This window comes from Suillus clintonianus (assembly GCF_016758775.1).
Source record: "Suillus clintonianus strain FC179 chromosome Unknown DEU56scaffold_1, whole genome shotgun sequence".
NCBI lineage: Eukaryota > Fungi > Basidiomycota > Agaricomycetes > Boletales > Suillaceae > Suillus > Suillus clintonianus.
This window is the reverse complement of record NW_024539225.1, coordinates 1,459,238-1,485,706: the sequence shown is the minus strand read 5'-3', so window position 1 is coordinate 1,485,706 and position 26,469 is coordinate 1,459,238. Positions and strand designations below refer to the sequence as shown.

Genomic DNA, 26,469 nt, shown 5'->3' with positions numbered 1-26,469 from the left:
GGGTGGGCCTGGGGTGTAGATGTGCATGCCACAAAAGTCGAGGGATAGCTGGAGGCGCCACCACTCTATATCTGCGAGGGCTTCGCCAGATATCGAACAAGTGCAGAGTTTGTGGGCATTGAGAGGGAAACGAGAGGAGAGACGGTAGAGAGAAGGCGGATGAGTGCGGCTAGAAGGGATGATGATTGAGCAATGATTCAGTGTGCTGATGACGACTTCAACGTCGTGTTTGGAAATGGTGGCGCCTTTCGACCAAGAGGCGAGACAAACAAGATACTTTGATTTTTTCTTCTGGGGGAGCTGGACCGTTTTCTGAGGTATGTCCCACTCGAAGCCAATGTAGGGGAATTCAAAGGCGAAATCAAGGAATTTAGGGATTGACCAGGGCCAGCCCACATAATCGGCTGTGGACCATATGATTGAGCCGTCGTAGTGGTACAAGAACGAGCCGTCAGTTACAGTGCGAGAAGGGTAGTGGAAAAAGATGAAATCATCGGCCCATTTGATGATGTCCTCGATGGACTTGAATTTTAGAATGGCCACGAAGCCATCAGCTGCACAACCAAAGATACCTGAGGAGCTTGAAGCTCTGAAGCAAGCGGCATGGTCTATGCGCACTTTGCCATCCCAGAAGATGGTGACATGGAAGCGGTCTTCGGGAGCGATTGGCATCCAACGATGAGCAGCGTCGACGTCAAAAACTGCTGCTTGGGAGCCCACTGGAGCGTTGGTGACGAGGAGGAAACAGTCGGCAAACGTGCCCCAATCGCATTGAAAATCTGACGAGTCTATTTCGGAGTTGACGGATGCGAGGAGTGGGTCGTTGCGTGGAAATGAGTGGTCTTGAATCAAATGAGACTTGCCAGAATTAGGATTGAAAACGACACCAAGCGGAGACAAGTGAAAAGGCCCAAAAAGTTGTTCAGAGAGGATTGGATCAAAAGGATCAGAGTATCTACCTGCGGAATGTTCTTTTTCGATGTGAGCAGTAATAATATCAGAATTATCTAAGGCGGATTTATGATTTGTGGGCAGAAAAATGGATGAGATAGAGGATGACATGCCAAGCCAAAAATCGTCGCAAATACCAACAACAACATCACGAAATTTATCGAGGACACCAGCCTCCAAGAATAGCTCTTCCCACTTCTCCCAGCGAAGTGGGGTAACAATGGGAAGGAAGTGGTTACGAAGGATGGGATTCAGCAGTATTCTCCGAGGCCCCGCAGAGAGAGCAAACATGAGTAAAGGCACATTCGGTGGGGGGGGTTGCTGCAGCCTTTAGCTCCATTGAAGAAGAAACAAACCGTGAGGTCACCAGGGCCCTTCCAGTCACTGTCGGTGTTCTTGACGAGCCAGCCGTTGCTAACGGAGGTGCAGTCTTTGGGGCGGTGGTAGCCTCCGCAGAACCAGCAATGGGCTTTCTTGCGGGGGGCTGAGGACGAGGTAGTGGAGGTGGAGTCTGCTGTGGGGGTGGAGGCATCTTTGCAAAAGGAAGAGGATGGAGGATGGAGGAGGGGCTTTAGATGATGGGGCAGGGGCAGATGGCTTTGATGAGGGGACTGCTGCTGCTGCTGCGGCGGTGATCTTCAGATGCCCTAAAAGGGACTTATACTCTGTCATTTCATCGTTGCGACAATTGTCGAGGATGGACTGCCAGATATGAGATTGAAATTCCCCAGGGTCGAAGTCTTGCGACCGTTTTGGAAAGGCGACCCAGAGAGTTTCATCGTAGACGAGGTAGTTTTCGAAAGCTGAATAAATGTCGTGGCATGCGAAGATGATGTCATAATGAGCTTTCCACGAGTGAGCGATTAGGGCCCTGTCAGGTGAGGCCAAGTGCGAAGTGATGAGAGAGATAAGATTCTGGGAAGCTTCACAGAAGTCCATGAAGGACAGACTCCGTTCGCGAGCGCGAGATTCGGATTCAGAGACTTTGGAAGTGTCTGACCAGGAGCAGCATAGCTCGTACAGTGGAAAGTAAGAGGGCCAGCCGTTTTGCATGATATCGATGTGCTTTTGGTGGTGCTTGATAGCACCAGGGTCGAGCAGGGTGCCTCGCACTGGGGCGCGGTGCAAGTGCATAGGGCGGGAACTCCTGCTAGGAGCCAGAGAAAATGAACCAGAAGAATCTGGAACCGACAATGTAAGGCCTATGACGAGCAAGGGCGAGAAACCAAAGAAAAACCCCACCCCCAGTGGGTGGGAGGGCACCCAATGTAGCCCGGATGACTCGTCTCCAATGGACGAGTGAGAGTGGTCACACCCAATGTGTGACCGAGTATGGATCGCCCCCGGTGGGCGATCCAGCGACCAAGGATGATGAAATAGCTCGGCCCCATTGGCACAAGACTATATGAAAAGGGTGGGGGACTCACCATTTTGGGGAAACGCGAAGGCGGGGCCTAAGGAGATTCCTGGGGCCATGTTTAAAGAATGGGTGAATTTTGCGACTGCGGCCTCAGCTGCGCGAGCCGAGACAGCGGCGAGTTCGTCTTCAGAGTAGAGGCGGCGAGGACGGACTGGGATTGGTGGACTTGATGAGGCTGCCGCCTGGGCGTAAGATTTTGGTGAGGTGGTGCAGAAAGCAACCTGAGAAGCAGAGCCCCCTGTGATGATGGGAGGCGAAGAAGGGGAAGGGGAAGGAGATTTTCCCATCTTGGAGGCGGCAGGTCTGCCTGACTTGAGGCATTTAGGAGCGGGAGTGGGGGCAGAGAGAATTGAAGGTGGTGAGGTCGGAATTCTGGGACGGCGGTCACCCACAGCAGGGGAGGGTGGAGCTGTGACGACGATCGCTGGGATGGCAGATTGGGATGGGACTGTGAGGCTGGAAGAGGCTAGGGCTGCCTCGATGTCAGCTTGGGAGGGGGAGGGGGAAGAGAGACCCGATGAGGTTGGAGATATATCAAGCGGTTCTACTGGAGAGCCGCTGGCTGCGAGAGATGCAGAAGCCTTCCTGGTTTTGCCTGCCATTGGGGAAGGGAGAGAGACGAGGAACCACAAGAAAATCCTCACAGCTGGGTATAAGAGAGAGCTGAAAGCTTCTATCTGGGTGAAGCCCATGCAACGAGTCGAGGATTCTACTCTACTGAACTTAGTGCCATGGCGGGTCAGGGCAGGCAGTCCTCGGCATATGCTGTGGTGCCATGCCCCGCCTTCACCTCCAGGTCACCAGTCTCCATTCTTTGTCACTCATTCCTCATATCTAGAATGGGAATTTCCTTCAAAAGGCCTACAAAACGTGTCAGACAAAGAAGTATGAAGAAGATAAATATTTCATACGTGCTTGCGAAATCGGCCAAGCGCTATCCTCAGGGCTCCGGAGACAGGTTGCATTCCTAGTGAACGTCAACAACAACCATTGGGTTGCCATTATTCTAGATTTCGAACACGACCTCATCTTACTTGGAAACTCGCTAGATCAGAACAAGCACTGTGACATTGTGAAGGACATTCTAGAGTGGTGGACCAAGCATCATTCAGGACGTCAGTTCATGGTGCAGCCACTTGCCATCACTTGCCAGCAAGATATATTTTCGTGTGGCTTGCTGTCCTTCAATGCATTGGCCCATCACCTCCTCCCCAACTCATATCCACTCATAGATGCTGTGCACGTTGCCAATGGTCGACTTGAGATAATGTTAGAAGTCATCAAACAACACCTTGATCAGGTATGTACACATTTATTGCTCTCTGATCTGCTGATCATAGATAAACCTAGAGTTTTGAATCGATCAGTAAAAACTTCGAATTTACATTCACGGCACCCACTCATACCCCAAACGACGACAGGAGAGAGGCTTTACGGAAAAAAATGGCTGTGCATCAGAAGAATAAGGAGCGACAACAGAAACTCCATAAAGCTCAGTATGATGCAGAGATTGCTCGAGGAGAGCGAACACCGGGAGGATCGAAGCGTCAATTGAAGGTATGTAGGAGTGGGCCTAATGATCTGATCAGATGAATCAACACCGATGATCTATTAGCATCACTACTTGGTTGATTTGAGAGACAACTCACCTAAACGTCAGAAGACATCAATTGCAGAGCTGTCACGTCCAAATCGTGCTGAAAAGGAGTTCATACGTCAGAAGAAAACTCACGCTCAGGGTCGCAAGCGGAAACACAAACACAAAGATGCTGTATATCACAATTGGCATGGGCCATTCACCTGGAGTCAAATTGACGCAGCAGCAAAACATCCTGGAGTCCAGTGGAGTACCACTCATCTAGTCCAACGACTGAGAAATCATGATCCTAAAATTTTCAAGAACCTCGCACATAGCACGGTGGAAGGGTGGATAGATCAAAGTGGAAACAAACCACGGTGGAGTGAAGCTGCCCTTCACATGGCAGAACTCGGTAACCACCAAGGTCACTCAAATGGTGGCCAACGAGGAGTCTTTGTGTGTGCTTGATTGAATATTTTCAAGATACAACATTAATAATACATCAGACAAATTATCCTGATGTCGAGAAGGAAATCATTCATCAGCTCAAATCCCTTTGAGAAGTTGGTGCGACACTCACCCTTGTTACAATTTGTGCCATTGTGCTTGCTATGGTCTCTGATAAAGCCCCCGAGATCTTTGAGTGGAAGGCAAAAGACGGATCCACTTTTCAATGCTCTGACTCGTTCCTCCAAAACTGGTTGCACACAACCTTACACTGGTCTGAATGTCGGGCTACACAAGCAGCTCAGAAGATACCAAGCAACTGGGAGGTAGTGTGCGAGAATGCATTTTTACGTTTGGCATACACGATAAAGGAGGAAGACATCCCTACAGAACTCTATGTTAACTCGGACCAAACACAGGTGATCTACGCACAAGGATCGAACATGACGTGGGCAAAGACAGGATCCAAACAAGTCTCGACCATCGGAAATGACGAAAAACGCACATTTACAATCATGGTGTCTATCACCAACGACGGCACAGTACTCCCACTCCAGGCCATCTACCAAGGTCATTCAAAGGTTTCTTGTCCCAGCGCGAACTTGGATCACTATGAGGAGTGCATGGATGCAGGCTTCCTTTTCGAATACTCTGACACGAAAACATATTGGTCCACCCAAGAGACCATGCGCAGCCTGGTTGATAAGGTTATCGCAAAGTATTTCGACCAAAAGAAGGAAGAGCTGGGCTTACCTCCAATGCAGAAGGCTGTGTGGCAGATTGATGTCTGTTCAGTACACCGTTCGGATGAGTTTCGCACGTGGATGAAGAACAAACACCCTACAATCATCTTGAACTATGTTCCAGGTGGCTGCACAGGGCTGTTTCAGCCCTGTGACGTCGGAATTCAGTGCATTTTCAAACATTCCTTGAAGCGGTCGTACCACACCGATGTTGTGAGAGAAGTTGCTGGACAGTTGGATCGAGGAGAGACAGATGTTTTGATCAATAAATGTATTGGTGTGCTGAGTGATCGAAGTGTTGCGTGGCTATGGGATGCATTCAATGTTAGCGCACTGGAAGTGCACGTGCACCCGCGACGTGGAGTATGGACCTTAGGATTCCAAACGGACATTATATATATTGGTTCATGTTCGTTTTCCCTTTTCCCCTCAGTCAATTACACACGACTGAGGTTCTAACAGTGTCTAGACTAAACATTCAATGCTGTCAATAAGCCCACTGTCATGAAAAAGGTGTGTATAAATGATTTCTCACCTTGTAAGTGAGCTTACGGACATTGTGCTAGGCATTTGAAATGTCCCGAGTACGCAGCTTCAATCTTTCGTACGAGAGCTTGACAAGTTTCAGTGCACGTGAAAGACTCCGGGAACTCAAGACCACAAACCCTGAATTTTGGAAGGAGTTGACGAGCCACCTGTTCACAACAGATCATAGCAGCGACAACCTGGAAGACAACATTGAATTGCAGGACTCATCCTTCGATGACAGTAACTTACCACTCGCAGCAGTCATCGCAAGTGTGACAGCGGGCACAGGACATTGTGTGTTACAAGCGGAGGCTGAAACAATGGACTTCGAGATTGAACACACAGATGTTGACATGGTTGAGGAATTTGAAGGGAACATTGAAGACGACGATAAGGAAGAAGTGTTAGGGCGTGGGAGAAGGAAGTGCAAGCCAAACAGCTTGTACACGCATTCATTTTGGCGCCACCACAATGCTGAAGAAGCGTAGTCGTAGCCATAGTTGTAGTTGTAGCTGAAAACAGCGCTGTGAGTGTGTGCGCATTGAAACGAGGGGATTTCGGAGGCCAATTTTGCTTCCGCTATGACGATTAGACATGGATTCGACATGAGCATCTGTGACAAGTGACACGTGCCCAAATTCGTTCACAACAGAGGTCGCTGTGACACGTGACTGTCGAATTGATCGAAATGGTACAGTATATGCGCACATATGCAAGTCATTAGTGGTATTCACAATAAGATTTTAAACGTTCATGAAACGCACTGAAAGTGCGTTGAAACAAATTTTGAAAGAGCTATGAAACTTTTTCAGCGTGAATTTAAGCTCCGCTCGATTACCTTCAACTCGGTAAGTCCAAATCTAAGGTTAGGGTTAGACACAATGCCTCGACAATCTGCGCGTCAAGACCTCTTACATCAGCTCGACGCTGCTTCACTGGAGGTCGCGATAGCTCGGATAGAGCATGCTAGACGTGAGTTGGATCTCGACGATTCGAGTTCGGGCTCCAATAGTACGATACCGAGTCCGATGATCATGTCCCCAATCTCCCCTATCTCACCAGATATATCAGACTCTAGTAGTACATCAGACCATTCAACTGACAGTTCAGGTACCGACTTCTACAACATCGATCTGCGCTATCTGCGCCTTTTGGGGGACATCGCGGCACTTCGTGATGAAGTAGAGAGAGCACGAGTCCTTCATCGCCCTGACGAGCCCCCCATGCGCGCACCACAAATTCAGCTCTTACCGCACTTTGCTGCCCATCGCCCGGATCTTTTTCGCCAGAAACTGCGCGTCCACCCCGACATTTTCGACGACATCCTCGACTGCATCAGCGATAACCCTATCTTCCACAATAATTCCAATAACCGTCAGCTCCCCATTGCCCTGCAACTCGCTATCTTCCTCAATCGCGCAGGTCACTACGGTAACGCAATTTCTAACGAGGACGTCTGCCAATGGGCGGGCGTTAGCGTCGGATCAGTCACCAACTGCACCAACCGCGTCATGATTGCTCTACTCGAGCATCATGACCAGTTCATCTTCTTCCCAAGTCTCAATTCTAACGATGCTGCTCGTGCCCGAGAGTACGTCTTGAAGATCTGCCCACAATGGCGCAATGGTATCTTCGCCACCGACGGCTCGATGATCAATCTCTGCAACAAGCCGGGGCTCTACGGCGAGACGTTTTTCAACCGAAAATCCGACTACTCCCTCAATTGTCAGGTAAGTTTTCTCATTTTTTTCTTGACACATTCAACTAACATACGTCTAGGTAGTGGCAATGCCGCACAACCTTCTTATCGTGGATTATTCAATCGGCCACGTCGGTAGCGCGCACGACGCATATGCCTTCCACTCTACACGTGTTTTTCAAGACCACGAGGCGCTTCTTGGAGACGACCACTGGATATGGGCCGACAGCGCTTACCCTTTGGAACCGTGGTGCATCGTGCCGTTCAAGAAGCCGCGCAATGGCGCACTCAGTAGGGTGCAGAAAAAATTCAACTATAATCTCTCTACGGTACGTATACTATTTTTTCCGTTGTATCTATGTACTGATTTTTGGGGTTAGGTCCGCGTTCGCATTGAGCATGTCTTTGCGGCTCTCAAAGGCCGTTTTCAATCCCTCCGCGAGCTTCGGCATCTCATACAAACTGAGAAACACCTCGAGTATACGTCTTACTGGATCATGTGTTGCTTGATCCTCCACAACATGGTCATCCGCTTCGAGGAAGAGCGCCACATATCTACCATTCAATGGGCCACAGGGGAGGACGGGTTTGAGGAGGAACGAGAGGAGGATGTTGGTGAGGATGGAGCCGGTGATATGTCGTATGATGGAACGCCTGGACAGGCATCTCGCAGTCGGTTGATGGACTACTTGCTCGAAACCCTCGAGAGGAGGCAGGGGTAGGCAATCACAAGGAACATAGTATAAGTCACATAGAACATGTAAGGCATACTGGGCATATGACAACGAGACTAGGGAATGCGCATGACTTGGAACATGAATACAACGAATGAACAAACACAACAGCTTCAACACGAACAAGCACAACAACAGAGGCGAGCAAGCAAACAGCAAATCAAGTTTCTTTCGACGCCGACCCTTCTTTGAGAGTGATCAACTCGATTTCGAGGCGAAGGGCCGCCGCCTTCTCTGACTGAACTTTGGCCTGGGCTTCAAGAAGACGAAGCTCGAGTGCCTTCGCCTCCTGTGACCGCTTGTGCACTGAAGCAGCTTCACTGCGCTCAATTACACCCTGCTCCCGTTGGAATTGTATATCGCGCTCATGGCGAAGCGCATTGACCTTGGCGATTTTATACTCGGAGGCAGATTCCTTCGCAGAGTATATGTAACTCATATCGTCGGTGAGAGACTCCACCTGGTCAAGCACATCGGACGTGCCCGATTGAACACGCCCTGAAAGGCTGCGCTTGTGCGCAGCCTTTTTCCGGCCGGGTCTCTGTGAGGTCTGTCGGTCTTGTGATACGCGGGATGACGAAGCAAATGTCTGCACGGACGAGCTGGGGGTATTCGCCGACGAGGACGCCATAGACGCTGGCTTTTTTGCACGAGGGGAGCCATGATCCATGGTACGAGCGACATGAGACTTGCCAGTGAAGGCTGCTTCACGAGAATCATACTGCGGGGTGCGATTTGTTGGCTTGAAGGTATTGGGTGGTGGTGAGGGGGATTTTTGATGTGGGCGTTTGTTACTTGGACGCTGCGTATTATCTTCTTCCTCGTTATCCACCTCCATCTCCAACTCCTCAGCGTCGCCACCCCAATTTCCGGGGTCGTGCTCTCCAAGTGCAGGGTCAAAGTCGTCGTCTGTAGGGTTATATGGAGGGTTGTGGCCCCCAATCGAGGTAGCAGGGGGGACACCTCCACCAAGTAGATTGTCGGTGTTCATATTGTCGAGGTCAGATTCCATATTGTCAAGGTCGGTGTTCATATTGTCGAGGTTAGGGTTGGTGTTGGAACAAGTTTGGGAGGCGGTAGGATAAGGGGTGTCATTGGATTCAAAATTGGGAGCCCTCTCTTTCCCCTTTGCTTGTGAGCGCACCATGGAATCATCTGCGGTGGCACTGGAATTTGCGGGATGAGAAGCAACCTGCTTGCGAGAGGTCTGTTTGCGTTTAGGCTGTGTTAGCGCATGGAGGGCACCAGCACGATCATTTCCAGGAACGGAGGAGAAGGTCTTTGGGGCAAAGGCAGGGTTGTCCTTCCACAGCGCGTCAAGGTCTTCGAACCATGGAAATTCAGATGATACTTGCGCTGCAATTTTTCTAGCTTGATAAGATCATTTAAATGATTTAAAAAAAACTTGCCTCGAAGATTAACTTTAGATAGAGGGTCAAGAGGGTTGATGCCAGCGCCAGTCATCCCAAAACGATCGGTTGCAGCCTTATACTTCCCCCTAAGACTAAGATTCATTAGTGAATACACGTGTAGGGAGAAAGATGGATGTACTATGCGAGACGATTGGCAACGGCTTGTCCGAACTTCGGCTGGTTCGCTTCTACAGCGTACCGGGTCCCATATGTTGGGTCGTCTTCAAATACGTGTCTGGCGATTACAAGGTAGATATCGGCTTTACTCTTGCCCGAAGGACGATCAGTGCCGATCACCGCGCTGCGATTTTTCTTGTTATCGGAGAAGAGTATCCGACAATCGGCTGGATGTGCAGCGAGCCAGGATACGAGGGGTGTAGTGCCATCAAAATCGGTGGTCTCCCACCTGATCTTGGCGGGGGCAAAGCTGGTGTCATCCCCAGGAGTTGTAGGCCAATCTTCAGGGCCTGTAGTGCTTTCGATGTCGAGATCGGTTGCAGATTGATGTTGGGGGGGATCTGGATGGTTGGTTCCTCCTCATCCTCGTCCCCTCCCACGAGTCACAGTAGTACCCCTCACTCTCCCCCTAGCCCTAGCCCTCCCCCTGCCATGCGAGGATTCCAAAGGTTGTGGCGGTTGTGGCTGCTGTGGCTGCTGTGGCTGTGGTGGTGGTGGTGGTGGTAGTTCGCTCATGTTAAGACCAGCTGATATTTGGGAGAGTTGCTTGAGGCGTGCTGAACGCCTTACAGTGGGTGAACGTATTGGGGGCATCGTGCCCGTGCAGCATAAAGTTTTGATTTCAGACTCCGATACCTGCTGCCGGGGTTCCGAAAAGTTTGCATGTTTGTTGATGTTTCAGGGAAGTTCCAAGCAAGTTTCAGGGCCAGCTTTGAATCCCACTATTGCAAGTACATGTACGTGTTATTTTGACTCTATGTACGCATCTATTATTTGTTTATTTTTTTTCATTCTCAAAATGTTGCTACTGTCAACCTTTTTGCGAACAGCTGTAATTGCAACATACATAAGGATTCCATGCAGAATTGCGTGTGCTAGTGTCAATGTGCAGACTCTTGGGACACACGGACTCGTGGGACTATCTAGTAGTGTACTGTGAAAGTGGCGTTGGGAATTCACCCCTGTGCATAGTGTATGTAGTGTGCTAATACAAATTATGTAAGTTCCTGAAACGAGATGGAAAAGACAAAAAAATCCACAAGGATGTACACGTCTAAAAATAAATGCGCAATGAGCATCAGCTGTACCTGTGTGTGATGCCACCGGGAGGAGGTGGGGAGACTGCAGTGGGGAAATGGGTTGCAGCTGGAAGTATGTCGAGGTTGGTGATCCCGGTGCACCAGGCGGATAGAGCGGCATGTAGGTACTGACTCAGATACTGCTGAGCCACTGAGCGAGGTAAAAAAAAATGTCGTGATGACTATCAAGACTTACAATGCATGAGCGGAGCGAGCCAGTCTTCTGTGTATAGTGTGGTGCCGTCACTGAAATTGGCCATGCGCTGTTCACAGGCATATACCGTGACTATAGAATAGTCAATAGTAGATCGCAATCTAAAAAGCCATTTCTCACCGAACAGACTCAAAGTTCAGAACGTGAGTGGCCGCTGCTCGGGTGCCTCACGATGTACTGTTCGGGAAGATTAATGATGGATAACGATATATGTGAGGGCAATAAACCTTACCTATAAATGTTTGTACGGCCCACTACGCATACCAAGAAGAGAACGCCAGCACGCTGAAGTGCAGCCTGAAACTCTTTCTTCTCGGTGTCCTTCTGCTCGACATGGCTGCTGTACATGTGATTGGCCTGTGGCGCGAGGAATGCATGATGTGAAATGCGACTCAGTGCAATAGACTGGTGATCTTGTTTTGGGCCATATATACCGGTGGAGGACATTGCATCCTCCAAAGCAACCCCGTCAACTTCCATCACAGTGCTCGTACTTTCAGTCATGAAGGGTGATCAGGCTTAATTCCTTCTTGTTCTGTCACCAGCATTTTTCGTTCAGCACCCTTCCCAAAAGTTAACGCCCCAGGCCAACTTCAGTTCCGAACCCCCATACTCATGGTGAGACTAGAAGGCATGCCCAAGAACCCACTGGAGGGGTAACCGCCAGAAACAACTTCTTTGGCTGCCGTGTTTGCAGTCACTCCCTTCTCACTGGGTGAAGAGGCTTCTGGGTGATCATCTGTGTTATGCCGTGGTAAATGAGGTTGAATCAGAGACGGAAGGTGTCGCAAGAGTGCGGGCAGATGATTAGATTGTCTGTGTCTGGTAGACGAAACTGCGTGAGGAGAAAGAAACAACACGTCCAGTCCAGCTGGTAGCTGTGACGAAAAGGTATCCAATAGAGGTGGAATAGAGGGGTATAAGGGGTGAAGCGACAATCCTAGACCAAATCAGCTATAGATGCGCAAAGTCCGAACGTACAACACGCCTAGGTCACTGCTCAACTCAAAACTCTTGCTTAAATCCCATGACCATGCCCATACAGTGAATAACTGTTCTAGCTGCAATTCTAATGATTCTTGCCCAAGGAAATTTAAGATCGAGGTGAAAGACCCGTGCGTGAGTTTGAATTTCTCGTGTCCCTGGAGGAAGTTCGCATGAAATGCATAATCATGAAGCAAGCCCGTCGTGATAGGCGTAAGAGGGTAGCAGAGCACTTGCTTGCTCTTTCTGTTTGTCCTTTCCATTGCCCTTGCCCTTATTCGACTGACTTAGGCGCAAGCGTCCGCGGTGTTTTTGCAAGCTCTACAGCCTAGCAAAACTAGGATAAGAGGACTACAACATATCGAGAGTCGGCGTACTGCGTGAATCCAGAAGTCACATTGGGGTTGAGCATTATCATCCTTCTCGACTGAGAATGTACATTGTGGTAAGAGTTGGTCGGATGGGATATCCTGCTGGATAGTAAGCGTCTTTGCGCACGGAGGAAAACCTGAGACTCCTACTCAGAGAAATGGACGAGCGCCTCGGCGAGTCCGACCTCAGGTAGTGCTGCCGAAGTCCGGTTCAGTCCGGTTCTCTGGCAACATTTTCCGAACGCCAAACCGAACCCTAGTTTCAGGTTCAGTTGTTGGTCGGACTCCGGACCGAACGCCTTTGAACGCGTTTCGGAGGTCCGGCTGGCGTTCGAACCGGGTTCGACCACAATTTTCGAGGTGTTGCGTCGACAATGCCCATCACGTCCACCAAACCGTTCCCAACACCGTGCGCAAACGCCCAGTGCATGTCAGCAACTGCTGACGTGGCTCAGACAAGTACGGGCGGTGGACAAGAGCAGGAAGAGGGAAGCAAACGAGCAGGAGAACCAGGGAGGGAGACAAGTAGAAGTCCACAGCGTCATTGGACGCAGGATCAACATGCACAGACGGTGTGGTGGATATAACACTTCGGTAGACAATTAAGTTGAAGTTGAACAAGGTTGTAAAGCAAAACACATCCTCAGAACCCGAAGTAACAGTCATTCTCGTCACCTCCGTATCATCGCTCGTAACCGTCGTGCCACCTACACTACGGATAGTCGGTTGGGAGAGTACCAAACGAGCAGTGAACAAAGGCATTGGACCAAGGATCGACATGCGGCTACCTGGCTCCGCGAATAGGTCCTCGTATTCCTCAGCAGTGTGGGACATGTACCGCAAGGGATCTGCATGTCCGAACGTGCTCACAGATAGCGAAATAGTACCCAGCAGTCGACCAGAGTTCAGGGATGCAGATGACGTGGTCACTACGCACGAGTGAGCAGAATTTGCAGAAGGACGAGAGGAATTGGACCCCGAGAGACCGAAAACGCGAGCAGAGGGCGCAGGTGCCGAACCCGAAGACAAACGTGCAGAGTAGGGGCTTAAGTGCGAGCGCATTAAGTGCAAAGACCCTCACTCAGAGACCATGGGGTTCCCTTGATGAATAGCTTGGGGCTGTATCAACAATGCCTGAGCATCTTGTCGCGCGAAGCAGCGCGTTCCTGCGAAGTGTAGAACAGGATTTGTGCTTGCTCTTCTGCATCCTCGTCGTCTTTGGACACCTCTTCATTGGGACGTAAAGTCGGGTTATAAATGGTGAGATAGAGCAATGCTGGATGGATCCTGTTCATGTAGCAAACCTTGGCTATGGCGGAACGGGGGAAATAGCGACCTGTAGCTGCATTTGGGACCTACGCCAGGCTTACGGTATCTGCCGAGGCCGATGAAGTTCATACCGTTCTCAGAAAGATCTTCTCCTTCAATTTTGAATCCTGGACATCTGCAGAGTAGACTGCTCGTCCTCTGCGCCAACTCCACACATTAACGACACTATGTCCGCACCAGAAGTATATTCGATCGCCAAAACTCCAGTGACGTGCCACGCATTCAACGCGGACCGCAGCCGTACGTCCTTCCTCGATATAATCATCGAATGCTAAGTAGTGAACGTTACCTTTGACACAGATGTTGCTGTGAGCTTGAACGATAACAATGTCCAGATCTATGCAAAGCAGGGCAAGGAGTGGATTCTATCTGAGACGCTATCCGAGGTGTGTTATGATCAGTGCATACCGGTCAATCAATATGCGCTAACCACTACTTCTTCAGCACGATAAACTCATCACGTCTATTGATTGGGCCCCGATCTCCAACCGCATTGTCACCGCCTCACAGGACCGCAATGCATACGTCTGGACCCTCACTCCCGATCCGCTTACTGGAAAGTTAGTGTGGAAGCCTACCTTAGTACTTCTTCGTATCAACAGAGCCGCTACCTTTGTCCGTTGGAGCCCGAACGAGGATAAATTCGCAGTTGCCAGTGGTGCAAGGTACGCGCTCTTTTCTCTTCGAGATTATTCAATTTCATCAGATATACAAAGGGCCATTGCCATCTGTTCATTCGATCCCGAGAATAATTGGTGGGTCGCAAGGCAACTCAAAAAACCAATCCGATCGACTGTCCTTTCTGTCGACTGGCATCCGAACAATGTCTTACTCGCTGCGGGGAGCGCCGATATGAAGGCGCGCGTATTCTCTGCTTACATTAAAGATGTAGACAAGAGGTGATGTGCAGGCTCTGGACTGCGATGGTCATGTTTCTTACCTTTGATTTCTAGGCCCTCGCCTACCATCTGGGGCGAGAAACTTCCCTTTAACACTCTCTGTGGAGAATACAGCAGCCCGGCAGGCGGATGGGTCCACGCAGTCGGCTTTTCTCCTTCAGGCGACGTCCTCGCTTTTGCTAGTAAGTCGTAACCTGTTCGCGATACTAGCTAGAATACCTACAATTTCCACAGGTCATGATAGCTCTATTAGCATCGTCTACCCTGGCGGTCCCGCGGTTTACAACATTCGGATTAGCTCGCTGCCATACGTGACTTTGACCTGGACTTCTGAAGATGCCCTCGTTGCGGCTGGCCACGATTGTCAGCCTGTTGTTTTCTCTGGCTCGGAGCAAGGTTGGGGCCTTATCGGCACTTTGGATGATACTACTGCTTCGAGTGCATCAAAGGCTCCTGGTGCAAAGACTGGGACTGTTGGGAGGCTGAACAGTGCAGCTTTCAACACGTTCAGGAACGCGGATACGCGTGGACATACTGGAGGGGGAGATCTTGCTTCTGACACGGAACTGCTCACTGTACATCAAAACACGATTACCAGCGTCAGGCCGTACGCGTATGGAGGTGAGGGGGTCAGTAGGGTGAGCACTACTGGAGTGGATGGAAAACTTGTCATTTGGGATGTCAATGCGGTGTCGGCCCTCAGTGCAAAGATGGGCGGCTTGAGGGTTTGAAGCCATTGTATATTGTTGTACAGTTAATCGTACAGTGAATAATGCGGTATGTAAATGTGCATGGAATAGAATTCTACTCTCCGGACGAGTATCATTTTCGTAGAGTGTTAACCGTCGCGTACGCATATCCCCCTTAAATCTCTTGAACTGGCTGCTCGTTGATGACGCCCCAGACTGATGCTTTGAACTGTGAATAGCTACATCAGCCTTGAAATACAGAAGTGATGAGGTATCAGCATACCAATGTTAATACGAGGCCCATTTTTCTCTCCAACACTCTCAAACGCGCAATAAGATTCTCATCTGGTCCCTCGGATAGCCGTCTCGTGGTGACGGTCAACTAGCAGATCATAATCACAGATCAGAACGATGGGCGTTTCACTTGAAGATGGAACACACATCTTTGACGTGTTGCGATAGTTTAGCGTACTCCCACAAAACACTGGCCTCCAGCGCGGTCAGACTTGGGTGCGATTCGTATGGATTGAGGTCGAATATGCCGATGGCCGCAGACATTTTTATGAAACCGACAAAAGATTGGTCGCAGATGCTAGACTTTGCGAGACTCGCGTAAAGTTAAATCTTGAAGCTCACGCGTTTGTCTTGGTGCTTGTCTTCACGCCAAGGGTGCGATGAGCGGCAAACCTTGCACCGGCGGGAACAAGGACATTGCCACCGAAATGATACCGCGCGTTACCATAAACGGATATGTTGTATAAAGCTGCTCCTATTCTGACATACCACCGGCGGGTCAGACAAGATCCCTATTGATACCGACTCATCCACTTTTTTCAAGTCTTTCCGATACTCGGACTTGGGGGAATATGTTTAACAACAAAATTTCCTTTTTTGACGACTAAAACATCCTCCGGCGGTAAGACATGTACCTATTGATACCGAATTAGCGCCGATAACAGGAATTGCCGCTGGCTAGGCTGCGGCCTAGCTGCCATCCCTTTCCATCCTTTCCTTGTGGCATATGCAAGCCCCTGGATCATCGTCATGAATCTAGGCTCAGCCTGATCAGTTCAACGGCATGCAGCCTCCTCGACAGACCCTAGATGGACAGCCTCATAATTAAACAATCCTTGACCTGGAGTCGGATATTCGTCCCTGCTAGCCCTTGTTCTAAAAAAGATCAAAACCGCTATCCCGAGCCGGGCCCTGACCTGAACCCGAGTCGAGGAAATACAGACTCGTTTGCTGCTTGCTGGTGAGACATTTTGCTTTTGTTCAGCGGGCTGACTCTTTAAGCGCACGCGAATACGCGCGATCATGAAAAACATTTTGAAACGTCAAACTTGCGCCAAATATTCAATACTTCCGAATTTTTTATGATTTCTCACGGTTAAATACTGGCTCAGATTTACCTAATTTGGATATGGTATATTATCCTCCTTGGACGCAACAATATCAGCATGTTCCCCTAGTAAACAATAGTCCTGGGATACCCCGATCCCTTAAAACAGGACGTGATCTCTTGCTTTACTTCGCCCTTTCTCACACACATCCCCACACATGCATTCACCCCCTGTAACATCACATCCATCCTCGTCCTTTTCACCAAGACCCTTCCCTCCTCCATCACTCAACGATGTCCCTCATGAATATATCGTCGACCAACTGAGGAGTCTAGCCTCCCACTACTGGGATAGACCACAGACCGCTGATTGTACCATCAGTACGTTTCAATTTTTCATTTCCGGAACGTTCTCATCTCTTCCGCAGTCGTACCTGTTCCACATCATCGATCACGTCCGGTACATGACTCCCCAACCACTTCGTCAGACTCTTCACCAGAGCCCTCACCAGACGCTGCTCGACGGGCAACAGAGCCTGCTATCCATGCCGCGCCTCGAATGAAACTAAGAGTGAGTCATGCTGTTCATCGAGGGAACATAGTCCTTATTATTGTCTTCATAGTTGCATATGGACTACCTCTCTTCCCATTCAACGTTGCTCCGAGGTCTCTTCAACGGTGCCTCACCCGTTGATCTCATCCACACTGGCGCCACACAACCTCGACATCCTCCTCTGCATGTTCCAGAAAGCCGTCTTCCTTCTCTTCTCCCTTCTCCAGCTTCACACCCCACTCTCTTTCTCCCCGTACCCGATCCATCTTCCATTCATCTCATTTTCCACTGGATGTACTTTGGTCAGACAACTCTCATGGAAGATTGTCTAAATCGGGGTGTTGTCCACTGGGAGGGGATTGCGCGCAACGTGGAGTACTTGGGACTTCCCACAGACATCAAAGTGTTCCTGGGGCGGTGGTACAGCAATTGGCTTCTTCCGGCGCGCAGTCACCCCGGCTGTGCACCCTGTTCGCCCACAGATGATGAAGATTCTGATATTGAGCTGGAACTGGATGACGATGACGAAACAGATGACGACGATTCCTCAACTAGCAGCTCATACGAGGATGTAGATGCTATCGCAGAGTTCGAGCGAGGCCGAACACGGACAATCCGCCCCTTGGCGCGTCTATGCGGGAAGTTACAGATGTGTGGAGCATGACAGGCATTTGACATCTTTACGAATAGCTCACTGTATTTCATAATAGTTTGCCGCTCATGGCACTGTTATTTGGTTTATCTTTATTCATTTTTGTCTCATCCACATTCCATTCAAGTGTGATAGCATTTTCCAGGGAATGTTGAGCGTGGCGCGGGCTCCAATTTACGAGCGGGGCATAGCGCTAAACGTCACGGCACTGCGATTACGTACTTGTCATTGTCTCCGGTTGACAAAGTCAAGACAAAGACTCCCTCTCGTAAACTTGGGGATACAATTGTTCTGTGACCTGATACATAGTACACACTTGTCTGCGCAATTGTGTCGAGTACCAGAAGGGAAGGGGTTTGAGACAAAGTTAACACAGGCCTTCCCGTAATCTCGAGCTTCTTCACAATTGTCTTCCAAACCTTCGTGAGCGTCAATCTCACGGAAAACGTGTAATAGGAGATAGGGTAAACAGAATCGACCATCACCCACATCAAAATAAGTGATCTGACGGTTGGGGACGCCCGTGCGGTTCCGTAGTACAGGCCTCGGCAAAAAACAAAAGACGACTCGGACGGCAGTCCCATGAAGGATAAGGCTTCTGAGAACGTGACTAACCCCACTTGAACACCACCAACCGTATCAGGAAAGAGAGAAGAGCGGAACCAAACAAAGGCCTCGCAGCCCCATCCAGAATGGTTTCACAATGTACTACATACCCGTATATACCGGAAAACTGGAAATGACTGTCCGTCCCGTCCGTACTGTCCCGTCCGTCCGCACCGTCCCATCCGTCCCATCCTGAATTTGGCTCTCCGTGACACCTCGGAATTTTTCCGAAATCTCGAAATATATTTTCTGGGGTCAAATTTTGAGTATATAATTGACCTAAAATGAAGGATAGTGGTCGGTTATGGATCCGACAAATAGGTTTGAGCAGAATAAATAAGAGAAAGACGTGTCTAATGGGTTGCTCGACACCGACGAGGCAGACGTTGACGGTTGGGCAGCGTAGGGCAGCGTTGGACGTGCGTTAAGAGCGTGATGTGACACATTTGACTACTAACTACCCGGGCCAACCCCCCTTATAAGCTTATTGCCTCCGGTTGGACTGACAGGGTTCCCAATTTGGGATGTCAGTTGAGTCTGGTTCGAGATTAACCAGGATACCTGCAAGACGATCAGTGGCACACGTCAATTTGTCGGACGATGCGGACAGATAGGATGGATGGGATGGATAGGACGGACGGGACAGATGGGACGGGCCGGACGGGTGGGACAGAACTTTCGAACTTTCAGGTTCCCTCACATACCCTATAGGGGTTTGAGTCGGCCCCCCATTCAGTGACAATCCGAGAAAATCAACAAGCAAATAGGTCACAATGGAAGAAATGCGGCGGGCTTTTGAGACATTCTGACGTTTTCTTTTAGGAAGACGGCCCGACTCCCACTTACAGTGAACATGCAGTATGGAAACTTAGAATCCTTTACTTCGCCGCGTCTGGATGTGCGCAGGCACCAACGGCAAGGGCAATTGGGGACCTATCAGACGGGGCATTCCGAATTTCCATTAATCAAACTATAGGATAGCGATTTCTATTCTCGAGAAGACATACCGGGTAGTGGCCGGCCTGGGTTTTATTCCAATTGATATCGTTGAGCCATGAGCGTTCGAGAACGGAAGTATCGACGCCCAGACCATGCTCTCCTGTCGTATCCACGAAGCCTGTGACAATAGATTTGAGGGAGGCGCCCGCGCAGATGCCCTTTTATGCTACTTGTACCTGCCAGAGGCAGTCCTCTTGGACAGTTGGTTTTGTTCCTGCCAAAGAACGGCTGGAAAAAATGTAGGAGTCTCATAGAGCAAAGAATAAACGGTGCTGGCTGATCCCTTCGCGATCATTTCATACGATGCGATGCCTCCCGTCCACTATGTCCTGTGATATACCTAAGACCTCATGTAAGCCCAACTGATGGCGAGAACTCACCATCACCTGGGCTTACATGTCCAACATCTCCAAGTGTCAGCTACCCGCCAGGTTAATTGGTTTAAAGTCCCGATGAACGATTCCCTCCGCGTGGACAAAACAGAGTCCAGCGAGGCGGTAGCGAGATAAAAACGAACAGTCTCGGCATCGAGGAGGCCACGCGTTTGGATAACGACAACGTCCTGGAAACAACATGTAAACTCCAGCATGAGCTCAAGGTTCAATTAGTCTTAGAAGGTACCTATGACAACATTCATGCAGGGGCTCCATGATACGCAGACGGGTGCGTTCTCTCAGCACAGGTATCCGCAAGGTGTTTCTGGCTGAAGAATTGCTTGATGGAAATGTGACCGGGCCCAGTGAACTTTACAAACCCAATTGATTAATTTCGCCCACTTCCTGGAAAGGACTCAAATTGATAGCAAATAATGACCCTGGCCGCTCCGGGTTGGAACTAATGTGCGAAGAAATTCAAGACCCTTAGGGTCAGAGTTGGCCCTGGGCGACGGTGTAATGTATCGAGTGGCAGGACGTCACCAGTACAGCTTCACTGATACATGACTATGGACACAACGTTATTGAATATTCTGGAAGGGGAGCATCAGGAAGCACGTACTGGTCCTAGATCATGGCGCAAAGCATGAGAAAATGCTTTGAGCACATGCTTACGAGCATGCATCCCCTTGAAAGTCCGCACGCGATAACTTATAAACTCGTACTATATGAACCTTGCTAACCACACGATAACGCCGGAGGGAGTAGTGGTGAGCTGCAAGTTCAGAGCAATAAACCATGGTCGTCAGGTCAACGTAAGGCCGCATGGCGTGTACAATATCTATTATTCAACGAGTTAGCAGATCAGAGCGTGAAGTATTTGCGGGACCGTATACAACCCGAATAACGATGAATTATCCTTGCCTTTTGACAACCGAGATGCGCTATCACTGCCAGCCATTATCGAAGAAACATTACCTTCTCCTCCAGCCGTGAAACATTCCAGGCAGCTTCATGAATGATGCCCACCTGACACATTCCATCAAGCCCCCGTTCCCACTAACCGCCATCACATAAAGGACGATTTCATGGTAATACGCAAGACTCTTTCGTCGTACATGTGACGCGTACCGGTACGGGAAAGAAAGATGAACTTGAGAGAGATCGGCGGGGCAGGATCCAATGGAAGGACCGCAGTACCAACACAAATGGGAGGGGAAGATATGATGGAGAGAATTTTGAAGAGACCAGAGTGAGAGATGTACTTGGTCGTTCATTTTCTTCGCTACCCTGCCGTGCAGTGCTAAAGTGGCTGGAAGTCATACGGAAAATGAGGGTACCCAGTGCTAGCGGCCGATGGATGTCTAGTGTCAGCTCTGTTGGGTTTAAGATCCATGGTGGAGGGGAATATGCCGTTGGGCCAGGCACGTCTGATTCCACCGCCGAGGCCAACAGATAGCCTGCGAGTTCAAAAACGTTTGATAAATATTAAATACTTCAAGAATGAGTTGACCGTACATGGAAAAGTTGGACAGACAAACTGTAGAAGTGTCGTTGCCAAAATGATAGAGGGTCCGCAAACCCCATTTTACATCCTTCACGTGACACGTGATACACGCGGAAGGCATAATATAATTATGCTCGACTCTACGGCTCGGCTATGTTCCGTCGACGATCCTAGCGCTTACACTAGCTTGTAGAACCACCTTACTTCCCCAACTCGCTCATCTTAGAATCTGAAGTTCTTTCCAGTATGTTAGCCTCAACATCTGGTAGGCTTACAGCGCGCAACCTACGCCGTTACCTTCGACCCAGTCAAAGGTCGCGTCAAATCTCAACGTACAACGTTGATATAGCAGGGCTCACGGAAGAGCAGGCTGAGGTATGTCAATGAAAGCGTAGCCCTCAACTACAGCTCAGCAGTACAACTCAGTTCCGAAATGCAGTAACCGAGTTTGCCGAACGAGAGGTTGCCCCGCGTGCTGCACAGATCGACAAGAGCAACAACTTCCCTTCTGTGATTATCAAACAAATTTCATTGACCTTCTCATGCTCAAGAGTACCATCAGGATGTTTGGGAGAAGCTTGGTAACATGGGCTTGCTCGGTATCACCGTTTCGCCAAAGTATGGTGGTTTGGGCCTTGGGTACTTCCACCACACATTGGCAATGGAAGAGCTTTCTCGTGCTTCTGGCTCGGTTGCACTGTCATACGGCGCGCATTCGAACCTTTGCGTGAACCAAATTCATCGTCATGGCACAGAAGCTCAAAAGCAGAAATACCTCCCTGACTTGATCGCTGGGAAGAAAGTAGGCAGTTTGGCTATGAGCGAGCCTGGGAGCGGGCAAGTTGACTGGCTTATAATGCGTGGGTATGACTAACAGTGAACTAGGAGTGACGTAGTCAGCATGAGTTTAAGGGCAGATAAAATAGACGGTGGTTGGAAGCTGAATGGGAACAAGTTCTGGTAACAAATTCTTCGTGTCATACGTGCATCATTCTAACAGTCCCGCAGGATTACCAATGGACCCACAGCATCAACACTAGTTGTTTACGCCAAAACTGCTCCTGAGAGAGGGTCCAAGGGCATCACTGCGTTTATCATCGAGAAAACGTTCAAAGGCTTTTCCACGCATCAAAAGCTTGATAAATTCGGCATGAGAGGCAGTGATACTTGCGAACTTGTCTTCGAGAATTGCGAAGTCCCGGAAGGTTTGTTTTTCTTGTGGCACTCAACGGTAGACAATTCATCGACTTTCGCTGCTCCAAAGAAAATATACTTGGCCAGGTTAATAAAGGTGCGGGGGTCTTGATGTCCGGGCTTGACCTTGAACGCCTTGTTCTGAGCGGCGGTCCCTTGGGGTGGGTTCAATTCATCAAACGCTTCAGACCATTTGCTCAACATCACTTCCTGAAGTCTGGCGCAAGCTGCATTCGACTATGCAGTGGAATATGTTCATGATCGCAAGCAATTTGGACAACCTGTGGGAACATTTCAATTAATGCAGGGTAGGTTAACCAGCCTCCAAGATCGAAACAGCGACTAATCATTCTTCAGGCAAGATTGCGGATATGTATACAAACATTAATGCAAGCCGCGCGTATGTCTATGCTGTTGCAAGAGCGTGTGACCAAGGTCAAATCAGTCGTCGAGTAAGTAAGATCGTGAATTCGGACGCTGTTGATTTCTGATTTTATAACGCTAGGACTGCGCTGGCGCCATCCTCTACTCCACCGAGAAAGCCATAGAGGTCGCGCTGGAAGGCATGCAATGCCTTGGCGGTAATGGATATATCAATGGTTCGAAATTTTTATCTATAATTTCATGATTACTGCTACTCACATCAACATTAGATTATCCTATGGGTCGCATCTTACGCGACTCTAGGTTGTATGCAGTAGGCGCCGGGACTCAAGAGATAAGGAGGATGTTGATAGGACGCGAGTTCAATGAGCAGTTCAAATCATCATGATACCTCAGTTATACCAAGCTGCTTTCGGATAGTAGTTCGGACTCGTCATCCCCGGCGCGGACAATATCGTGTGTGGGTAGTATGACAGGCACGCAGAAGAATTTTTGGACGAGCAATGACTTTGAATCTGACAGTGTTCCATCGTATTGATTTACTGTATTCGACCTTAGGTTCATCACAGCGTCGCCGACGAACCTAAAATTGTGACATCTGGTTCTCTCGTATTTTTCTGTGAGATACAACAAATTCTAACTAGTGCGAATCATAATGTCCGTATTGCATATCTGCTTAATGTGCCGTCGCTTCCCTCTGCCGGCCTCCTCAATACCCTCACGAGACGGAGACATTCAGCCCAGACTCAGACAAATAAACTCACTAGATTACTATAACACGGTGCCATTACTATGTCGTGTCACACCACAACCCCCTATTAGAGGTCAAATGGATACAGTATATGTAATTCAGCTTGTAATGTGCAGGGCAGAGCTTGAAGTCGCTACAGGTTAGCTGTCGATTCATGTATTCTGAAAAGTAAAAAAAATAGCTTGTGGTAATGGCTTCAGGGATATCTGCGGCGAACACATTCACGTTTCGGAAAATGAAGTCTGTGCACTTTGAACGTCCCCTTGGCAATTTGCTGATAGACTCTAGAGGTTGTGTTAAAATTCCCTATGCTCAGACGGTTGCGTTTCATAAGTAACATAATTCACATAATGTCCTAGGTACAATCATGCGTATTAAAATAATTCCAAAGAGATCATGATAATAATGGTGTGCTTGAGAGAGAGAATTTCTATATTTCTGTACCGCAACAAACAAAGTAATCTGTTAAGACGCGTGACGTGGTGCCCTGTCAGGGCTGTACTGGGGAATATCACAACAGGGTAAGGGTGTAAGTAAAGTACAAATAGCCATGGGGTTCACGTTTAAGAAGTTTTGGTGCGCGTATGAGTTTGTTCGGTGTCCAGGCTGAGTATAATATGGTACACTTTTACTCCTTCCTCCTCCTCCTGTACTCTCTCGGTCTCCTCCCTCCTTCGTCGCCTCCTTTTCCGCCCTCACTCGGGCTTCCATCTCTCTTCTTTCTTCCCAGTCCCCAATGGTGTGCTTGATCATGTGTCGAATCGGCATTCGAGCACCAAGCTTCATAATCGGCTTCGAGGGCACCAAAATCATAAACGAATGGAGACGCGGCTGCGTTTTCATCGGGAACTGGGGCATCCATTGCATGCGCAGTCGGGAGGGGAAGGGTGAGAGACGTCGGAGGCATAAAGAGACCCTCTCTATCTTCCGCCATGACGGTGGATGGAGGCGACCCATTAAGTTGCTGCACAGAGCGCGGTTCGGATATAGACAGAAAGCTATTGGAATTGGTAGCCGCGCGAGAGGGTTCCATAGGACGCGGTACAGGTGGGGCCTGGACATTGGATTGCACCGCGGGTAAATATGGAACTTCTCCATGGAACACAGTCGAGAGCTGGGATTGTTGCGTCGCCGAGCTCGGTGCAGCTCCTGGCCGCTGAGATGAGGATGACCCTTGTGCGGCGACGGGAGGCGCAGCCGCGACCGTACTGCTCTGAAGTTCTTGCAACAACTTCTTCTTCAAGTTCTGGGTACACCTATCAGAGGGCATATGTCTTTTCATTGAATCCTTGCGTTTGAACCTATGTCTTTTCATTGAATCCTTGCGTTTGAAACTAATAAGAATCGACATATCAGCCCCACTGCTACGTTCGAAAGCAGAGGGATGCTCACGTCCGGCCACAACGTGGGCATGGGTAGGGTCCAGACGAACCCTCCTGAATTAGCTGTCAGCAGGACAGCGAGAACGAAATAAATAGATTTGACTCACAAAATCAGGATCATCTTCAACACTAAGATTCCGCATGGTTTTTCTTGTGTCGTCTTCAGCATCATCAAACGCCTTGCGCTTCCTGCGCCCCGCTAAACTTCTCCCATCTGCGGCTACAAAAGCCGCTGGCGGCATTGGTCCCTGGTGAGACTGTTGGCCGTAGTAGTGACCCTGTATGTGTGATGGCCCGTCAGATGGGGCGGGAGGGGGCGCGTGGAATTGTTCCGGGGAAATGGAAGGAGCGCGAGGGAAATAGGAGCGAGGAGGAGGAGGAGGAGGAGGAGGAGGAGGAGGAGGAGGAGGAGGAGGAGGAGGAGGAGGAGGAGGAGGAGGAGGAGGAGGAGGAGGAGGAGGAAGAAGAGGACCTATAGTCCTTGCCATCCACTGCGTACCTGTAGTTCCATGTTGGGACCAATCAACACCGAACCCCAGATTCGCCATTCCGTAGTAAGCAGTGGGAACCAGCCCAGGTGCAACGTACGGGTTAAGGAATGGATAGTTTACTGAAGGGTTGAGGAGGAGACGCGGGGGCTGCGCCTGTGGTTGTAAATGTGATGGAGGTCCCGGCCCGTACTGGGGCTGGAGATGGGGTTGGCCAGCTGGTCCTTGGATCTGGACCTGCGACTGTTGAGGAGCTTGTCGCTGGACGGCCCTAACCGCCCGCAAGCGCTCCATCTGCTCTCCATAATCTCTCTGAGGACGTGAGGCCCTTTCGCGCTCAGCAGCAGTACCGAACTGAAGGGTACCGGATTGGGGCTCAGCGTCTGGAGTTGTGTATATCGAGCTCGGCGAGGCGAATGAGGCATCAGGAGTAGAAGGTATGGATTCGGTGGACGAAGAAGAGTTGGATGTGATAAGGTTGGGTATGGGAATTGAGGCTTGACCATTTCGAGCTGCGTGGTGGTCCATTTTGACGGATCGAGAATTTTTTCAACAGTACTATGAGTGGCACTAGGTCCTAGCCTGCGATTGGACCTAATAAGTGACAGAAGAGAAGCCAAGTATACAAGAATGACTCACAGTACACGAGTTAGGTAGTAAAAAGTGCGATGTGGAAGAGAGTGGTGAAGATGAGGAGAGAGACGCAAATGTTATTATTTAAATTGTTGGCAAACCCACTTCAACTAAATAAATTAGATTTCCACGGGCCTTCCTTTTTCGAGTCCTGGTCTACAACTTGTTGCCCCACCAAAGCGGACGGTATGCACTTTTTGATGTTATATAAAGGGATACATCCAACCGACCACGCACGTATTCTGCCAGCCAACTGACAATAGCACAACACGCCGGCCGCCCAGATATCCCCCGGCGCAACTGTCGAGATGTTCAATTAGGTGCACTGTCGATCTTCCGAAACTCAGAA

The 26,469-nt window shown here is 49.5% G+C and overlaps 11 protein-coding genes across 11 annotated transcripts; 5 read left to right on the top strand and 6 right to left on the bottom strand.

Moving 5' to 3' along the window:
- Nucleotides 1-1,365: 1,365 nt before the first annotated feature.
- Nucleotides 1,366-2,973, bottom strand: DEU56DRAFT_906172 (uncharacterized protein; the record flags this gene model as incomplete). The annotated part of the gene is made up of 2 exons (XM_041356796.1): nucleotides 1,366-2,132; nucleotides 2,379-2,973. 2 exons carry the CDS (start codon nucleotides 2,971-2,973, stop codon nucleotides 1,366-1,368), a joined length of 1,362 nt encoding a protein of 453 aa, XP_041215988.1.
- Nucleotides 2,974-3,218: 245 nt separating this feature from the next.
- DEU56DRAFT_720332 (uncharacterized protein) lies at nucleotides 3,219-3,686 on the top strand (the record flags this gene model as incomplete). The annotated part of the gene is made up of 1 exon (XM_041347678.1): nucleotides 3,219-3,686. A coding segment is annotated over one exon (468 nt), but the record flags the coding sequence as incomplete, so codon positions are not given.
- Nucleotides 3,687-4,561: 875 nt separating this feature from the next.
- Nucleotides 4,562-5,086, top strand: DEU56DRAFT_722553 (uncharacterized protein; the record flags this gene model as incomplete). Its single annotated transcript, XM_041347735.1, has 1 exon — nucleotides 4,562-5,086. A coding segment is annotated over one exon (525 nt), but the record flags the coding sequence as incomplete, so codon positions are not given.
- A 3,054-nt stretch (nucleotides 5,087-8,140) lies between these two features.
- Nucleotides 8,141-10,284, bottom strand: DEU56DRAFT_922491 (uncharacterized protein; the record flags this gene model as incomplete). Its single annotated transcript, XM_041358517.1, has 4 exons — nucleotides 8,141-9,468; nucleotides 9,507-9,605; nucleotides 9,653-10,031; nucleotides 10,086-10,284. The coding sequence occupies 4 exons, from the start codon at nucleotides 10,282-10,284 to the stop codon at nucleotides 8,262-8,264; spliced, it is 1,884 nt and encodes a 627-aa protein (XP_041215985.1). The 3' UTR covers nucleotides 8,141-8,261.
- A 1,187-nt stretch (nucleotides 10,285-11,471) lies between these two features.
- Nucleotides 11,472-12,435, bottom strand: DEU56DRAFT_24621 (uncharacterized protein). Its single transcript, XM_041345277.1, has 3 exons — nucleotides 12,345-12,435; nucleotides 11,972-12,295; nucleotides 11,472-11,923 (listed from the first exon to the last, which is right to left on the bottom strand). The coding sequence occupies exons 2-3, from the start codon at nucleotides 12,228-12,230 to the stop codon at nucleotides 11,577-11,579; spliced, it is 606 nt and encodes a 201-aa protein (XP_041215984.1). The 5' UTR covers nucleotides 12,231-12,295; nucleotides 12,345-12,435; the 3' UTR covers nucleotides 11,472-11,576.
- On the bottom strand, nucleotides 12,335-13,662 carry DEU56DRAFT_975642 (uncharacterized protein; the record flags this gene model as incomplete). Its single annotated transcript, XM_041359584.1, has 3 exons — nucleotides 13,471-13,662; nucleotides 12,489-12,525; nucleotides 12,335-12,437 (listed from the first exon to the last, which is right to left on the bottom strand). Coding segments are annotated over exons 1-3 (303 nt in total), but the record flags the coding sequence as incomplete, so codon positions are not given.
- Nucleotides 13,663-13,734: 72 nt separating this feature from the next.
- DEU56DRAFT_975641 (WD40-repeat-containing domain protein) lies at nucleotides 13,735-15,384 on the top strand. The gene is made up of 6 exons (XM_041359583.1): nucleotides 13,735-13,907; nucleotides 13,968-14,053; nucleotides 14,112-14,332; nucleotides 14,384-14,566; nucleotides 14,621-14,748; nucleotides 14,801-15,384. The coding sequence occupies exons 1-6, from the start codon at nucleotides 13,835-13,837 to the stop codon at nucleotides 15,295-15,297; spliced, it is 1,188 nt and encodes a 395-aa protein (XP_041215982.1). The 5' UTR covers nucleotides 13,735-13,834; the 3' UTR covers nucleotides 15,298-15,384.
- Nucleotides 15,385-15,917, bottom strand: DEU56DRAFT_765123 (DASH complex subunit Dad3-domain-containing protein). Its single transcript, XM_041350972.1, has 3 exons — nucleotides 15,697-15,917; nucleotides 15,539-15,637; nucleotides 15,385-15,484 (listed from the first exon to the last, which is right to left on the bottom strand). The coding sequence occupies exons 1-3, from the start codon at nucleotides 15,811-15,813 to the stop codon at nucleotides 15,431-15,433; spliced, it is 270 nt and encodes an 89-aa protein (XP_041215981.1). The 5' UTR covers nucleotides 15,814-15,917; the 3' UTR covers nucleotides 15,385-15,430.
- Nucleotides 15,918-16,699: 782 nt separating this feature from the next.
- DEU56DRAFT_24580 (uncharacterized protein) lies at nucleotides 16,700-17,833 on the top strand. The gene is made up of 3 exons (XM_041345275.1): nucleotides 16,700-16,978; nucleotides 17,026-17,168; nucleotides 17,221-17,833. Exons 1-3 carry the CDS (start codon nucleotides 16,816-16,818, stop codon nucleotides 17,812-17,814), a joined length of 900 nt encoding a protein of 299 aa, XP_041215980.1. The 5' UTR covers nucleotides 16,700-16,815; the 3' UTR covers nucleotides 17,815-17,833.
- Nucleotides 17,834-21,438: 3,605 nt separating this feature from the next.
- On the top strand, nucleotides 21,439-23,530 carry DEU56DRAFT_765113 (acyl-CoA dehydrogenase NM domain-like protein). Its single transcript, XM_041350971.1, has 10 exons — nucleotides 21,439-21,663; nucleotides 21,715-21,798; nucleotides 21,851-22,125; nucleotides 22,174-22,248; nucleotides 22,297-22,493; nucleotides 22,553-22,643; nucleotides 22,699-22,790; nucleotides 22,840-22,934; nucleotides 22,988-23,081; nucleotides 23,136-23,530. Exons 1-10 carry the CDS (start codon nucleotides 21,535-21,537, stop codon nucleotides 23,252-23,254), a joined length of 1,251 nt encoding a protein of 416 aa, XP_041215979.1. The 5' UTR covers nucleotides 21,439-21,534; the 3' UTR covers nucleotides 23,255-23,530.
- A 441-nt stretch (nucleotides 23,531-23,971) lies between these two features.
- Nucleotides 23,972-25,378, bottom strand: DEU56DRAFT_765111 (uncharacterized protein). Its single transcript, XM_041350970.1, has 3 exons — nucleotides 25,107-25,378; nucleotides 25,010-25,053; nucleotides 23,972-24,951 (listed from the first exon to the last, which is right to left on the bottom strand). Exons 1-3 carry the CDS (start codon nucleotides 25,239-25,241, stop codon nucleotides 24,246-24,248), a joined length of 885 nt encoding a protein of 294 aa, XP_041215978.1. The 5' UTR covers nucleotides 25,242-25,378; the 3' UTR covers nucleotides 23,972-24,245.
- Nucleotides 25,379-26,469: the final 1,091 nt, after the last annotated feature.